General features: G+C 44.2%; 2 protein-coding genes across 6 annotated transcripts in view; both read right to left on the reverse strand.

The window, feature by feature from the left end:
• LOC106609237 (striatin-interacting protein 1 homolog) overlaps nt 1-3284 on the reverse strand; it is a 46023-nt gene extending 42739 nt beyond the window's left edge. The window contains exon 1 of one of the 2 annotated variants that reach the window (XM_014207792.3): nt 3166-3284. In XM_014207792.3, the coding sequence (XP_014063267.1) occupies nt 3166-3186 (21 nt within the window). In that variant the 5' untranslated portion in view covers nt 3187-3284. The remainder of the gene's footprint in view (nt 1-3165) is intronic. The other variant, XM_082977650.1, reaches the window with a different exon arrangement.
• Nucleotides 3285-7097: 3813 nt separating this feature from the next.
• LOC106609228 (putative adenosylhomocysteinase 3) overlaps nt 7098-14634 on the reverse strand; it is a 41693-nt gene continuing 34156 nt past the window's right edge. For 2 of the 4 annotated variants that reach the window (XM_014207773.3, XM_014207775.3), the window contains exons 13-17: nt 13272-13370; nt 12067-12135; nt 11777-11855; nt 10608-10728; nt 7098-9746 (exon numbers count right to left, since the gene is read on the reverse strand). In XM_014207773.3, the coding sequence (XP_014063248.1) occupies nt 9740-9746; nt 10608-10728; nt 11777-11855; nt 12067-12135; nt 13272-13370 (375 nt within the window). In that variant the 3' untranslated portion in view covers nt 7098-9739. Of the gene's footprint in view, nt 9747-10603; nt 10729-11776; nt 11856-12066; nt 12136-13271; nt 13371-14634 lie in introns of those variants that run through there. The other 2 variants (XM_014207776.3, XM_014207777.3) reach the window with 1 other exon arrangement.

Genomic DNA, 14634 nt, shown 5'->3' on the forward strand with positions numbered 1-14634 from the left:
GAAGGAAAAGCAGCCAACAAGTGCTCAGCATCTGGGAACTCCTTCAAGACTGTTGGAAAAGTATTCCTCATGAAGCTGGTTGAGATAATGTCAAGAGTGTGCAAAGCTGTCATGAAGGCAAAGGGTGGCTACTTTGAAGAATCTAAAATATATTTTGATTTCTTTAAACCTGTTTTGGTTACTACATGATTCCATATATATGTTATTTCATAGCTTTTATATCCTGCCAGTGTCTCCCGACCCCTCCTGTCTCAGCCTCCAGTATTTATGCTGCAATTAGTTTATGTGTCGGGGGGCTAGGGTCAGTCTGTTAAATCTAGAGTATTTCTCCTGTCTATCCGGTGTCCTGTGTGGATTTAATTATTTCTTTCTTTCTCTTACGGAGGACCTGGGCCCTTGGACCATGCCTCAGGACTACCTGGCCTGATGACTCCTTGCTGTCCCCAGTCCACCAGGTCGTGCTGCTGCTCCAGTTTCAACTGTTCTGCCTGCGGCTATGGAACCCTGACCTGTTCATTGGACGTGCTACCTGTCCCAGACCTGCTGTTTTCAACTCTCTAGAGACAGCAAGAGCGGCAGAGATACTCTGAATGATCGGCTATGAAAAGCCAACTGACATTTACTCCTGAGGTGCTGACATGTTGCACCCTCTACAACCACTGTGATTATTATTATTATTATTTGACCCTGCTGGTCATCTATGAACATTTGAACATCTTGGACATGTTCTGTTATGATCTCCACCCGGCATAGCCAGAAGAGGACTGGCCACCCCTCATAGCCTGGTTCCTCTCTAGGTTTCTTCCTAGGTTCTGGCCTTTCTAGGGAGTTTTTCCTTGCCACCGTGCTTCTACACCTGCATTGCTTGCTGTTTGGGGTTTTAGGCTGGGTTTCTGTACAGCACTTTGTGACATCAGCTGATGTAAGAAGGGCTTTATAAATAGATTTTGATGTCTTCACTATTATTCTACAATGTAGAAAATAGTGAAAATAAAGAAAAACCCTTGAATGATTAGGTGTATCCAAACTTTTGACTGGTACTGTACAGATTACCTTAAATTACCTCGACTAACCTGTGCCTCCGCTCAATGACTCTGTACCGGTACCCCCTGTATATAGCCTTGTTACTGTTATTTTATTGTTGCTCTTTAATGATTTGTTATTTTTTAATTTTTTAATTTTTATTTATGTATTTTTTTACTTCAGTTCATTTTAGTAAATACTTTCTTAAAACTGCGTTGCTGGTTAAGGGATTGTAAGTAAGCATTTCACTGTAAGGTCTACACCTGTTGTATTCGGCGCATGTGACAAATAACATTTGATTTGATTTGATTAGAAACCACATTTTAATTTCAGCTCACGATTGTTTGATTGGGATCATAATTAAACACAGGCATCAATCCTAGTGTCTGATTGGCTTAGTCCCCCCCAGAGGAGATGAGAGGATGTCAGACGGTTGTGTCTGTTGCACGGGAAACTAAGGTTTGTGTTGTTATTACGCTCAATAGAGCTCTTTCTGGTTTGTTTGAAGGAGAGTGGGGAATTTGGTGTCTCTCACTCAGCTACCCATGGGCATCAACAATTCTCTCTCTCCCCCACACCCTCCAGCTTGCTACGAACACTACCCTTCCTTCCACACTGTCACAGTGAACCCGCGCTCTACCGTCAGTGTGCGCAAACACTGGGCATCCCGTCAAAATCCCCACCAGCCCCCATCCCCCATCTTCTCATATAAGCATATGTTAAAAATAACCTATGACCGAAGCCAGCCAGCCAAGCCAATGGGCCAACGCAATAATCAACTCTAACACAGATCACATGAGGAATAGCCTGGACAAAGCAATAGAATTAAGTGGGATGATCATATCTCACATTGGCTATGATGACTTAGGCGTACATTGTGTGGCTTGAGCACTGAATGTAGTGTTAGCCACTTGACTACACGGAGTTCTGTTTACAGATGCAGTAGCCTGCTTAAAAGAAGCCATTGGTAAAGAAATGAGCCAGCTGGATCCTTCTTTAGATTTCACCAGAGTGGAGATGAGGTCTCATGTGTTTATTTCATGCCTGTCAACCATCATTGAAACCCCCCCACCTCTGTCTTGGAAAGCTTGAGGCTGGAGGGGAAATATGCTCTAATTCCTTTTTTGGATCATTTTTTTCCCCCCACCATATAATATGCCCAACAAACACGATCCGGGATATGATTGGTGTGATTTCACTGGGTTGATGTAGGCTACCCACCACCACAGTTCACCCACTAGCAGGGCTAGACAGCCTAGTCGGGATCTGGGTTACACTGCCAAGACATGAATCCAAAATGCAATTGATTCGTTTTCATTTTTAATGGCTGAATGAATTAGTTATTAGAACTATATGCTGTATCCTAGTAATATGGAGCGTAATGTCAAGCATGTTTACTTGAAAGCAACTACAGGCAATAGAGGTACAATATAATTGGAGAAACATTTTGAAAACATATGTCTGTTTAAAAAAAGATATCCAGTTAGTAATTACATCTTAATATGTAATAATTGAGAAACTATCAATTTCAAATCCACTCTTCTGCACTGACAAATAAATGCAATTCAAAACTAAAATTGATTCACACACTGGCATATCTACATATAGGCTGCTGCCCGAGCATATGGGACAAATAAGTACACACCAAATGATTTATTTGTATTATTATTATTATTATTATTGTTATTATATCTCCAACATCAATACTGTGTACATAAACCTACTGTATATTTGCTAATCTGACACCGGTCTACGATGTCATGCACAAATACACAGGCGGCAGCTGCAAGATAAGATTCGACCACAAAACGTCCTGGACATTGACAGTCACATTAGCTACCTGTATTTGCCACGTTCAGAATTAACCATACATTTACGGTATTTATAGCATCCACTTGCTCTGTCACCAAAATAACAACCTGGGCTGCATGCTTTCAAAAGCGTCTCTGTAGCAAAAGGGCATTTAAAGCTCCCCAGCAACAACAAACCACACGGACATGGACCGCTCTATACTGGCTCAACGAGTAGCTCCAAACTGGCTTTACCTCCCAATCCTTCAGCAGATTCATGAACACATATCTCCCATTCGGGCAGAGGCCTTTGTTTGTTTCAGTTATTGTTAATATTATTAATGATAGGTACCTCCATTTCGTCTGCCTGCATCTTTCTGTGTTGGTTCGTTCACTTTTTCTGCAGCTCGTGCATTCGGGTAAGGTTCGAGCCTGACAAATTGTAACAGATTTCAGTATTCCAAGTTCAGAAAACCCGTCCCCGTTAGTGTGATTGGTTGACTGGACGCCAGAGAGGGCGTGGTTAACGTCTACTGTAAATGGTGACTGGCGGGTTGGTCTTACCCGCGAGAGAATCAGTAGAGTAGAGAATGCGAGTGATCTAATGCGGTCAATGAATTGGTGCTGATGCTGAGTGTTCCATAATGGCACCTACATTAGAAACACTGTCCGTTTCGGTGGATTTAATGAAACGTTTGCTATTAAGGCTTAGTATTGATAGGCTATTCAATTGTATCTATGTGCTTGAATGAAACCATATCGTGTTCACACAGCTGTTTAATCCATCTTGTTCTGTCGGAATGACTGGATTGTGTATTGATTATCTGTCATATCCTGATATCCTCCACACCTTAGTCAGAGTGGGCATTTCAATCAATTCAAGACCTGGGACAAGACACAAAACCTATGAGTCAATAAAATGATTTTATACCAGCCTAGTAACAAACCGGATTAAATTAATCAAGAGCTTGATGTCTATTTGGTCGAATCGGGTAGGTTATTGCTGGGCCAGAACAAAAGCCTGCTTCCAGGATCATCATTGAAGAACACTAATCTAGAGGGAATTTAATATTTCCCCCCAAACATCCATCCCTTGAGGCAGGCTGCCACATTGAGTGGTGGTAATGTAGGGGTCGGAGAGGGGTGACGACAGACTAGACCTAGACCCACTCCACAGTCATTCTCATCCCACCACCGCCACAGTGAACTGAGTGAATTATTGATTAGTGACTGTAGTAGGGGGCTGCTTGACGTAGATTGCCTTGCTCACTCTCATGCCCCCCCCCCAACAACCCCCGTAACAACCCCCCTGACTGAGAAAAGCACTTAACATGATCTGATTGGAGTGTACAGTTTAATGAGAGCGCAAAGGTCATATCTGTTTCACGTATGTGAACTTGACACACGGTGGCTGGTTGGGTGCGAGGGTGTTTATACTGTGTGCAGGGATTTATTGATGAAGAACACAAGTCAAAACAAACATGATTATGATGTGAAATGCACCTGTGTTAATGTCATTCTGTTTAGGCCACCTTTGTTGGGTTATTATTTCCTCTTTTTCTTATTAGCACCTTTTTTAAACTCTGCATTGTTGGGAAAGAGCTCATAAGTAAGCATTTCACTGTCAAGTCTACACCTTTTGCATTCTGCTCATGACACAAATACATTTGATTTCCTGATATGGTTAATATTGGTGGCTGTTAGGGACCAAAACAACAGTTTAATAATGAATCTTAGGTTTTTACCTTTGCGTGTCAAACCGTTCACATTAACCGAGTGAAGTCGGTGTGTGTGTAGCACGAACGGGATAAAAGGCAGTCAACATCTGATTGTGTGTGCGCTTCAGGGTGTCCGTAGCAGAGTGGGTGCACTCTCTACGACTGTGATTGACTGGCGACAACAGCTGCTTTCGAGTGCTCTCGACACACCCAGCGTCACCCCCCCCCCCCCCCCATCACTGTGTCATCTGGCAACACAGTAATCCATTTAATCTGAGCGCATACCCCAATTATAGCCCCATGACCGAGTAAGTATCCAAACTTATGAGTTCTGAGAACATAATTCAAATGTTGGACACAGAATCTATCATGTTGAGTCACTGAATAACCAGTGTTAAATGTGAGAAGCACATGTTCTTCACAACTGCAGTAATACGTCTTATAGCACATGGCTTGTAAATAAGATTGAGGGAACATAACCTAAAACCATCCTGTAAAACCTGGCCAAACACTGGTACCAGTGCCTGGTGATCAAATAATCCAAGCTATAGTGAAACACCCTACTTCACAATGATATTACTTTGTTTCTAGCACTTCACATAACATCCTCTCTTCCTCTCTCAAGTGGTGTCATTTCTGATGTCTATCTTTCGCTGAGCTCCCAGCAGCAGCAGGCAGTCATCCTCTCATCTATCAGATCAGCCGGAGTCTAGAGATGCCTCAAGACCATGGGAAATTTGTTTACTCAGGCAGCCCAATACTGATCTTTTGCTCAATAATTGGTATAAGGTCTGATCGGTTAAAAGCATTTATTGGCAAAGTCTCAGAATTGGGCTGCCTGTGTGAATGCAACCATACAGTGAGGGAAAAAAGTATTTGATCCCCTGCTGCTTTTGTACGTTTTCCCACTGACAAAGAAATGATCAGTCTATAATTTTAATGGTAGGTTTATTTGAACAGTGAGAGACAGAATAACAAAAAAATCCAGAAAAACACGTCAAAAATGTTATAAATTGATTTGCATTTTAATGAGGGAAATAAGTATTTGACCCCCTCTCAATCAGAAAGATTTCTGGCTCCCAGGTTGTCTTTTATACAGGTAATGAGCTGAGATTAGGAGCAGACTCTTAAAGGGAGTGCTCCTAATCTCAATTTGTTACCTGTATAAAAGACACCTGTCCACAGAAGCAATCAATCAGATTCCAAACTCTCCACCATGGCCAAGACCAAAGAGCTCTCCAAGGATGTCAGGGACAAGATTGTAGACCTACACAAGGCTGGAATGGGCTACAAGACCGTCGCCAAGCAGCTTGGTGAGAAGGTGACAACAGTTGGTGCGATTATTCGCAAATGGAAGAAACACAAAAGAACTGTCAATCTCCCTCGGCCTGGGGCTCCATACAAGATCTCACCTCGTAGAGTTGCAACGATCATGAGAACGGTAAGGAATCAGCCCAGAACTACACGGGAGGATCTTGTCAATGATCTCAAGGCAGCTGGGACCATAGTCACCAAGAAAACAAATGGTAACACACTACGCCGCAAAGGACTGAAATCCTGCAGTGCCCGCAAGGTCCCCCTGCTCAAGAAAGTACATATACATGCCCGTCTGAAGTTTGCCAATGAACATCTGAATGATTCAGAGGACAACTATGTGAAAGTGTTGTGGTCAGATGAGACCAAAATGGAGCTCTTTGGCATCAACGCAACTCACGGTGTTTGGAGGAGGAGGAATGTTGCCTATGACCCCAAGAACACCATCCCCACCGTCAAACATGGAGGTGAAACATTATGCGTTGGGGGTGTTTTTCTGCTAAGGGGACAGGACAACTTCACCACACCAAAGGGACGATGGACGGGGCCATGTACCGTCAAATCTTGGGTGAGAACCTCCTTCCCTCAGCCAGGGCATTGAAAATGGGTCGTGGATGGGTATTCCAGCATGACAATAACCCAAAACACACAGCCAAGGCAACAAAGGAGTGGCTCAAGAAGAGGCACATTAAGGTCCTGGAGTGGCCTAGCCAGTCTCCAGACCTTAATCCCATAGAAAATCTGTGGAGGGAGCTGAAGGTTCGAGTTGCCAAACGTCAGCCTCGAAACCTTAAGGACTTGGAGAAGATCTGCAAAGAGGAGCGGGACAAAATCCCTCCTGAGATGTGTGCAAACCTGGTGGCCAACTACAAGAAACATCTGACCTCTGTGATTGCCAACAAGGGTTTTGCCACCAAGTACTAAGTCATGTTTTGCAGAGGGGTCAAATACTTATTTCCCTCATTAAAATGCAAATCATTTTATAACATTTTTGACATTCGTTTTTCTGGATTTTTTTGTTGTTATTCTGTCTCTCACTGTTCAAGTAAACCTACCATTAAAATTATAGACTTATCATTTCTTTGTCAGTGGGCAAACGTACAAAATCAGCAGGGGATCAAATACGTTTTCGCCCTCACTGTGTATGCTTAATAGACATTGGTAGCAATCTTTCTATCCAAATGTAGGTATATTCAAGAAAATACATGAAAATGAATAAAAATACAGCACATCATATATTAGACGACAAAGATTGATACAATGACATTTTTATTCTTTAAGATTACAGATTTATTATTGCTCATCTATCATTTTCACTTGCAATATTTAAACATTGTTTCGACAACTTAAAAATGTAAGAATTTTCCATTTGTACGGACTGTGGATTTTCAACAATAAATACAAGAGTCGATATGCTGTAATTCCTATACTTTTGAGTTAACCATACAAGATGCTGGCATTAACCCTGCCCACGTGATGCAGCTATTGGACCGACTAATGCTCTTTGACCCCCGGAACGCACAGGCTATGATCCTGAGACAACTGTATCAAAGCAACCATATCCTACTACATATGACCCTAACACACACACACACACACACACACACACACCACACACACACACACACACACACACACACACACACACACACACACACACACACACACACACTCACTCACTCACTCAAGCACGCACAGGCTCACTCTCACACGGTCAGACACGATAAACCACTAACAGATGAGATAATCAGCACAAGGATAATGTTCTAAAAAGTCAGACAAACAGAAATATGGGTAGTATGGATGGTCACAGAGGGGGCCTCCGACTTGGAAGATGGTTATTATGGAGGCTGGGGCATAAAAATGCACAAATGGTAGCTCACGAGTATGACATGAACACAGTGACATTTTAGAATGTATAGTATGGGCATAATTAACATGGGAGCATACGAGTGTACGTTCTTATGGATTTAAGTCCATTCTATACGATGTCAAAAAATAAATGAGAAGAAAAGCTGATTCCTCCCAGCTGGCTTGTAGTACAGGCTTTTGGTTCAGGAGAAAAGCCAAACAGCTGGGATTCTAACAAAGTTGAATCTAAAAACGTTGAGGAAATTAAGCCGGACTAATAAATCGTACCAGAGGAGTTTGGCCCTCAACAGACAAACTCAAACTAACGAAGACACCAAATCTTGGACATTTATAAAGGTGACTATGACCTTTTCTTTAATAATAAATGCATAATAAATTGGAACAAATGAGGTAAACTGATGTCTGAAGGGGTGACACCTATTGGAACGTGTGAAACGTAGGTCCCCAACTAATTACAAGCATACGTAATGACCCAGTCATCGAGCTATAGCCTCACTGCACTTAAAAATCACAACTAACACCTGACAACGGCTAATTGGTTTTAGCGCTGTAATTACCGTACAGGTTTGCTTACAGCAGCTTACTATTGAGGACCCGGCCAAAGAAACTAGCGCCAGCCTGGCTGTACATTTGGTATCTTACTGAAATAGTCTGTGTCACAGTTTGTTTTTAAAATTCATCCAGAACATTTAATTGCTTATCTTTATAACGAGACAGATGTTTAATTTCAAAAAGGTAAGATATTAGATGGGTGGAGGAAAGATAGAAAAATCGACATTTCTACATAAATAGCTAAATATATCCCCTTGTAATTATCTCCCAAACCTGTCATGCCTCTAATTAAGCAATAAGGTACGAGGGGGTTTGTGGTATATGGCCAGTATACCTGTGCTAAGGGCTGTTCTTATGTACGACACAACGCAGAGTGCCTGGATACAGCCCTTAGCCGTGGTATATTTCCAATATACCACAAACCCCTGAGGTGCCTTATTGCTATTATAAACTGGTTACCAACATAATTAGAACAGTAAAAATAAATGTGTTGTCATGGTGGTATACGGTCTGATATACCACGGCTTTCAGCCAATCAGCATTCAGGGCTCGAACTACTCAGTTTATAATACAGTATAATGCTTTGAAAGGAGAATCTCGCTCCGGCCATCGTGAATGGATGTCATAAACTCTGGTCGGCGCAATACTTTTCATATAACTTCAACACTAGCATCATGTGAGCAGTTTGGGAGCTGAAGAACATAGTTCATTATTGAGAGGCTGTGGTACAGGGAGCCGAGATGGATTCACTGTGTTTGAGTGATGGGTGCGGGAGAGAGGTCCCAACCAATCACAGGGAAAGACCCCGCCCCCACACCTGTCACTGTCCAGTTTGATTGGGGGAACAGGAGAACCAACGCATTAAAACATACTTAAAAACAAGGACAGAGAATAAATCTGAATCAAATGATCAAAGACAGGATATGATTGGACCCAATGACCCCCCACCTCTTCATCTAATCCCTTTCAATTTATCTATGAAAACAAAACAAAAATCAAGAGTAGGAAAAGACAGACAACAGGACATGACCCACACGTCCATCACTAAACCTTTCAGAGGTCATCTTTCATTCACAGATTTTTTTTTTGTACATTTGTTTTTCTTCATTGATAGTTTTTCATCTTTAGTTTTTAAACGAACAATAAAAAGATCTCGCAACGGAGTTTACGTACGACTGACTGAAAGACAAGTAGCTAAGAGAAGACGATGAAATCCCCAGGAGACGCTTGCTAAGGAGCGCAAAATGGCAGGAGCAGCTCAAAAAGGTTAGAGTTACATTATTCTAGCGGAAATAAATAAAACACTGCCAAAGCACAGGTAAGCCACGCCCTCCACTCTGAGCAATTAGCACACAGCTCCTCCCCTCTTGTAAAAAGCAGGTGTGTGACTACTCCGTCCTCCTCTCTCCTTTCTTCTGGGTTCTGTACGATTTTTGGAGCCTTGGGTATTTTCTTCATTTCAGAGCTGGTTTAATACCTTGGGGAGGAAAAAAAACTAAATGTCAAATCATGTAGTTACAGTTAATTAACAATCTTGCACTGTGGATCTCTCTCTACCAAGCATCTCTCTACCGGCATAGCCGTCATACCGTGCTTCTACACCGGCATTGCTTGCTGTTTGGTGTTTTAGGCTGGGTTTCCGTATAGCACTTTGTGACATTGGCTAATGTGAAAAGGGCTTTATGAATACATTTGATTGATTGATTTCTCATAACTCTGATAACTTTATTTATAACGCCACGAAACGTATACACTGAGTAGACAAAACATTAAGAACACCTGCTCTTTCCATGACAGACTGACCAGGTGAAAGCTACGACCCCTTATTGATTTCACTTGTTAAATCCACTTCAAGCAGTGTAGATGAAGGAGAGGGGACAGGTTAAAGAAGTATTTTTAAGCAATTGAGACATGGATTGGGTATGCGTGCCATTCAGAGGGTGAATGGGCAAGACAAAGGATTTAAGTGACTTCGAACGGGTTATGGTAGTAGGTGCCAGGTGCACCGGGTTCGTGTCAAGAACTGCAACGCTGCTGGGTTTTTTACGCTCAACAGTTTCCCGTGTGTATTAAAAATGGTCCACCACCCAAAGGACATCCAGCCAACTTGCCACAACCATGGGAAGCATTAGAGTCAACATGGGCCAGCATCCCTGTGGAACGCTTTCAACACCTTGTAGAGTCCATGCCCTGACGAATTAAGGCTGTTGAGGGCAAAGGGGGCGGGGGGGGGGGGTGCAACTCAATATCAGGAAGGTGTTCCTAATGTTTGATATACTCAGTGTATGTGAAGTACAATATTAGCAGGCAATCTAAGCATTCAGGCATTAATGTTTACCTGTAGTAGTTTGGCTTGAAGGGCCCGTTCTTGTTCAAGCCCAGGTACTTGGCCTGCTCGTCACTCAGCTCTGTGAGGTGGGCATCGAACGTAGGCAGGTGAAGGCTGGCCACATACTCATCTGGAATAATACAGAAGGAGGGAGTGGGGGGTGGGGAGAAAGAGCGAGACAGAGAAAAAAAAAGAACGAGAGAGAAAGATGGATAGAGAGAGACAGAAAAAGAAGGAGTGGGAGGAGAGAGCCTAGTTACTCTAGCCTGCGGGGACACGGGGCTGTTGGCTATTTACTCATTTATTTGTTTGTGTGGGGTTAGCTGAATGCACTGGGGCTGCTTCTCCTGTCCCGGTCTCTCCCTCCCTCTCTCCCTCCCTCCGTCCGTCTCTCTCCGTCAGTGATGGTGCAGTGAGCTTAGCAGCAGGGTCTGACAGGCTGACCTATATTGAGCCTCTCTGCCAGTCTGCCTCTCATTCTCCCTGCTTTTACACCATACACTTGGGGGGGGGGGGGGGGGCAGAGACGCGGCTACGCTGCCAGCTGCAGACACACACAAACGCATGCACACTCAGGCTCTCTATGAGATGTACTCTACAGTGAATGAAGCGCAAGCATACACACACACACACACACACACACACACACACACACACACACACACACACTCTAAATAGGATGCGTTCTACTATGAATTCTATAGTTCCCAGACACTGCAATGACTGTAAATGAATAGAACAAAAGTCTAAACGCCGCAAACACGACCTGATATACTAACATCCAGTGTTTGTTTTGGATCATGACGTAGAACATAGATAACCCCTGCAGCCACGTCTTGGATTGGGTTGAGTTAGCACAGAGGCACTTCAAAACATATTCACGGTCATGCTAGCCATCTCTATCCCTATAGTGTATCTATCGCTTCTATTTGCTGAGGTGAGTCTGTTGTGCATTCTGGCTGATCCCCTTTCAACTCAATGTTTTCCCCTAAAAGGGTTTTGTCAGAGGTTCAGACAGGCGGACGGGTGCTGTCAGGTGACTACTGGCTGCCTCGGCTGAGGCCTGAGCGAATAAGGATTACGGAGTGTGTGTGTGAGACAGAGGGTTGAGGACAGAGGAGGGCTGAAGGAGTATGTCTGTGTGTGTGTGTGTGTGGACATAGAGCTCGGCCTCTTACCCATCTTCTTGGGCAGCAGGTAGACATCCTGTTTGTAACGTCCCTCTGGGGCGTTGTACAGCTCTATCAGAGCCAGGGCCTGAGGTATGAGACAGGACCCGGATGTCAATCTCACACACACATCTGTTACCATGGCAACGCCACGGTCGCTCTCATGACGCACGCGGCCTGGCCTGGGGGTCAGCGGCAGAGCAATGACAGGACCCTAATCTCTCAGATTACTGTACGAAGTGGCACACACACCCCGACGCTGATCCACCCCACACACAAATCACAAAAACGCACGGTACCTGAGTGGTGGCGGTGATGGACAGGACAAAGGTGGGGACCGTAGAGCAGCTTAGGTTCAGCAGACGACCCTGAGGACAGATTGAGAGAGACATTGGGTTAACAACCAGTTAACGGCACACAGAATCAGAGGAAACTACGTCTCAATGATAAGATACTGTGTGCGTGTGTGTGGGGTTGACATCAACATCATCAAATGTCAGAAAAAGTGTTGCTGAGTCCAAGGTCAGAATAACAGAAGACATTGTGCACGCAGACATGTAAACAGAGGGAGAAAACGGGACTGGTATTGTTACTGGGCTCAAGACCGCTAACGAGGCAGCATTCAAAGGAGGAGGAACTGATCTACATTCACTACCGCCATCATACATTCCTTAGTGACACAGAAAGCACGCAATAATGTTCATTATTTCCCCAGAGAGCTGCAACATGCGTTAGTCCGTAGCAATTACGCGTCGGTGGTGATTTAGTTTCAATTCCCCGTTTGCTGCGAGTAGCGGTGACAGTACAATGGGGCGTACTGTTACTTTATGCAGTATGCACACTGCCCGGGGGAACTGAGGCAGCCCACACTTCCCTGTTCTGAAGAGAGCGTCAGGAGAACACCGGCTACAGGTGAGCTCTGGAGAACCAAACTGACAAAAACAGCAACTTCTCTTTGAAAAAGCCCCTCAGATCGAGACAGTAGAGGAGAAGTGAGAGAGTCCAGGAGTGAAGATGGAGAGAATAGTCAAAAAAAGAAGAGGGAAGAGTGAGAGGGGAAAACAAACAGCAGAGAGGGGGTTTCCATTACCTGATTAAAGCATGGAGGAGATCAAATAGCAGACAATGAAGCACCTGGCTTTCAGCCTGGCTTTCAGCCTGGCTCGCTCTCACGGTGGTTTCATTCTGTCAGAGACTGCTGCACACACACACACACACACACACAGACAGAGTGCCTCTGTGTCTCTCTCTGCTATGAGAGAGGGAATGTGGTGTAGACGTACTGCTTGTTTACCAGGCTCAGCCTCAGATAGGGGTTGCTGTACAGCTACACACGGAACATTTGGATCTATTCCCGCCCAGTTATTTGGAAGTTGAGAGGATTTATAGATCAGATCGTTGACCCTTGTGATTGAGCAGTGATTTGAGGTAGTACCGTCATGGACAGCCTTGTATTAATGTGACGATGATGATGATGATGATAATAATAATAATAATAAATCACCTCAGCCAGCAGCACTATCCGCTTGCCGTCGGGCCAGATGACGTGGTCCACCTGTGACCTAACTCTCTCCCAGGTCAGCTCCGGTGTCCGCAGGCTCGCCTGGAGGAGAGGACAAGAAACGGACAGGAAACAGTTACCACGAGAACAGTTTCACTATGACAACCAGGGACTAACGTTAACACCCGACAAATGCGGGTCGATTTTGGCATTGGTGGGGAAGATGTCCGTTTCACCAGCCACGTTGGCGGTTGGTCAGGGCTCCACAAGCATGTCAATCCCATTTGCAAATAAACAGAGTTAGGAGTCAAGTATGAGCTCATGTACAGCTGAACTAAAGCCGCAGTAGCCGTTTTCAAAGTATTTCTGTCATTTGTTTCATAGCTGGTAGCTAAAAATCACACAAAGAACTACAAATCCTATAATAATATCCCAACATGCAGGAGCACAGCCTGGCTGGGGAGCTGTGTGGACCGCGCTGAAGACTCATTTTGGGACCAGTGGGCACAAGTATTAAAAGGTGGTCAATTTGTTTTATTTTTAACCATTTTTCTCCCCAGTTTCGTAATATCCAATGGTAGTTACAGTCTTGTCCCATACGCGTCCTCCGAAACACGACCCTGCCAAGCCGCACTGCTTGGTTGACACTGCTTGCTTAACCCGGAAGCCAGCTGCACCAATGTGTTGGAGGAAACACCGTCCAGCTGGCGACCGAAGTCAGCTTGAAGGCGCCCCGGCCCGCCACAAGGAGTCGCTAGAGTGCGATGGGACAAGGAAATCCCGGCCAGCCAAACCCTTCCCTAACCCAGACGACGCTGGGCGAATTGTGCGCCGCCTCATGGGTTTCCCGGTCACGGCCGGCTGCAACACAACCGGCGATCGAACCCAGGTCTGTAGTGATGCCTCAAGCACTGCGATGCAGTGCCTTAGACCGCTGCGCCACTCTGGAAGCCAAAGTTGGTCGAATTTACTTTAAAGGGAGACTATGTCCTTGTGTTTCGTGGCTATTTACATTATTTTGTTCACAAGCTAGGTTGTTCTTCAATGTTTGAATTTGCTTCAACTGCTAGCAAAGACATCGGCTACTAGTCAGATTCTCTATATCACAGGCAGTCACTGACGAGTCCAGCGGCTCAGTGCCCTCGTTGCCACGGTAACCTCCCGCCCTTAAAGGGTCAGCGTAACATTTTTATCTCATCTTAGGAATTTTGGTTAAGACTCAGTTCACAAAAAATTAAACATTGAGTAATATACCACTTCACTTATTACTAGTAATACATGTATTGTTTTAGAAACATTACAAAGCATGCTCATCCGTTTAAAAAAATAATGAAATCATGTAAAAGAAATATTTTGGCTGGTAAAA

The sequence above is a fragment of the Salmo salar genome, chromosome 07 (assembly GCF_965601325.2).
Source record: "Salmo salar chromosome 07, fSalSal1, whole genome shotgun sequence".
Taxonomy (NCBI): Eukaryota; Metazoa; Chordata; class Actinopteri; order Salmoniformes; family Salmonidae; genus Salmo; species Salmo salar.